Source organism: Miscanthus floridulus, chromosome 14 (genome assembly GCF_019320115.1).
Source record: "Miscanthus floridulus cultivar M001 chromosome 14, ASM1932011v1, whole genome shotgun sequence".
Lineage (NCBI taxonomy): Eukaryota > Viridiplantae > Streptophyta > Magnoliopsida > Poales > Poaceae > Miscanthus > Miscanthus floridulus.
This window is the reverse complement of record NC_089593.1, coordinates 68146427-68148820: the sequence shown is the minus strand read 5'-3', so window position 1 is coordinate 68148820 and position 2394 is coordinate 68146427. Positions and strand designations below refer to the sequence as shown.

The 2394-nt window shown below is 46.7% G+C and overlaps 1 protein-coding gene across 1 annotated transcript; it reads left to right on the top strand.

The window, feature by feature from the left end:
- Positions 1-509: 509 nt before the first annotated feature.
- LOC136503645 (uncharacterized) lies at positions 510-1649 on the top strand. The gene has a single exon (XM_066498653.1). The coding sequence runs from the start codon at positions 510-512 to the stop codon at positions 1647-1649; it is 1140 nt and encodes a 379-aa protein (XP_066354750.1).
- Positions 1650-2394: the final 745 nt, after the last annotated feature.

Sequence of the window (2394 nt, the reverse complement as noted above, 5' to 3'; positions counted from 1 at the left end):
TGCCCCGGTGGTGGACCTCTACGCCGACCATCTACGGCGAGCCTCTCCGGTGGGCAGCTCCGACGAGCAGATCTACCGGCCTAGCAGCTCCGGCGGTCATCTGAGCAGGGCAGGAGGAGGTGCTCCGGCGGCGGCCCTCTGCGCCGGCCATCTACGGTGAGCCACTCCGATGGGCAGCTCTGGCTGACTACTCTACCGGCCATGCTGCTCCGGTGGTCATCTGCTATGGGATGCGCCGGCGGGCAGCTGCTGCAGAGGCATAGCACACTGCTCTAGCGGGCAGCTGCTGCGGCGTAGCTGGTTCGGCAGGCAGCTCCTTCGGCCGGCAGCCACTGTGGCTTCATAGCTTCGGCGTACCTGCTACTGCTGCCTGCTCCGGCATACCTGCTGCTGTGGCTTCTCTGCTCTGGCGTACCTGAGGTATTGTCCTCTCCCAAAGCTTGCAATTCAGTGGATTCGGTAGCTGCTTAGACATGGCTAATTAGAGGTAATTGTTACATTTTTATTAGATGGACAGAACATGGATTCGTGCTGCTCGGTTCAGTGATCAATTCAATGATGGCATTGATCAGTTTATGGCTTATGTTCGAGGTAGATACAACGCGGATGATGCTATACCTTGCCCATGTCGCAATTGTCTGAATCAGTCTTCATGGAGTCAGAAGGAAGTGTATGACCATGTGTATCTCTATGGATGGTTAGCTACATACACTAGGTGGGTACACCATGGAGAAGCTTTTGATGCTGAGATTGTGGAACATGAAGAGGATGCAAATGAACCTGATGATCTTGTTGATGTGCTGCATGTGGATGAGCCTGACAATGAGGATGATCATGGTACGTCAGAGATGCTAGCTGACTTGTACGTAGCTGTACAAGAAGATGGAGAACAGCCTATGTTTGCGAAAGTACTTGAAGATGCAAAACATGCTCTTTGCCCAGGTTATGTTCAGTCTAGGTTCTCTTTTCTAGTGAGACTGCTACATATCAAGTCCTTCTATAGGATCAGCAACACAACATTAAGAGTGATATTGAAGTTATTGTTAGGGTCATTCCCTAACTATGGTCTTCCAGATTCATATGACAAAGCAAAGAGGTATCTCAAAGAATTGGGTCTTGGTTATGAGTTAATCCATGTCTGTGACAATAATTGTGTGTTGTTTCAGAAGGATCTTGCCAAAGCGGACAACTGCCCAAAATGTAAGAAATCTAGGTGGGTAGATGCAGATGGTGCCAAAAGGATTCCTAAGAAGATTTTGAGATATTTTCCTCTTATACCTAGGCTGAAGAGGATGTTTGCAAAGAAATCAACATATGAGGAGACCCGATGGCACAAGGATAAGCTGGTTCCTATGTACAATGAAATGAGCCATCTAGCTGATGGCGAAGCCTGGAAAGACTTTCATGAGGTGTATCCAAGCTTTGTTGAAGATGCAAGAAACCTAAGGCTTGGTTTAGCTACAGATGGCTTCAATCCTTTCGGGAACATGAACACAACTTATAGCATGTGGCCTGTACTTGTAAGGGCATACAATCTTCCTCCATGGTCATGCACCGATGCATCCAACTGCTACATGTCATTGCTCATCCCAGGACCAAAGTCTCTAGGCAAGGACTTTGACATATTCTTACAGTGTCAGCACTTATGATGCATTCACTAGCGAAAAGTTTGACCTTCGTGCTACAGTACTATGGTGCATCCATGACTATCCAGCTTTGGGTGTATTGTCAGGGCGAATTACCAAAGGCTACTATGCATGCATTTATTGCAACAGAGATCCATTGTCAAGGAGTCTTAGGAAAAAGATTTGTTACATTGGACACCGTCGCTACCTTCCAAAAAATCACAAGTGGCGAAGAAGCTTGGCCTTTGATGGACACCGAGAAAACTAGGTTGAGCCACAAATGCTGAGTATGGATGAGACATTGGAGTGTCTAGAGAAGGTAAAAGATGTGTGTTCTGGTAAGCATGATGGTAGCAAGAAAAGGAAGCGTGGACAGAAGGACAAGGAGCCAAAATTGTTTAGCCGAAAGTCAGCTCTATGGGAACTACCTTATTGGAAACACTTGAAGCTGCCACACAATCTTGATGTGATGCATATAGAGAAGAATATATGTGATGCCCTTCTAGGCATAATACTCCGTCTTGAGGGCAAGAATAAGGATACAGTTAATGCAAGGCTTGATTTGCAGGATATGGGCATACGACCTGAACTGCATTTAGAAGAAGATGGTGGGAATTCAGTTTCCATGCCAGCAGCATGGTATGCCATGGAAAAAGAAGAAAGGGCTGCATTTTGTGGATTTCTAAAAAGTATTCGGTTTCCATATGGACACGCTTCCAACCTGACAAGATGCATTAGTGCAGATGGTTCCAAGGTGTAGGGCCTCAAA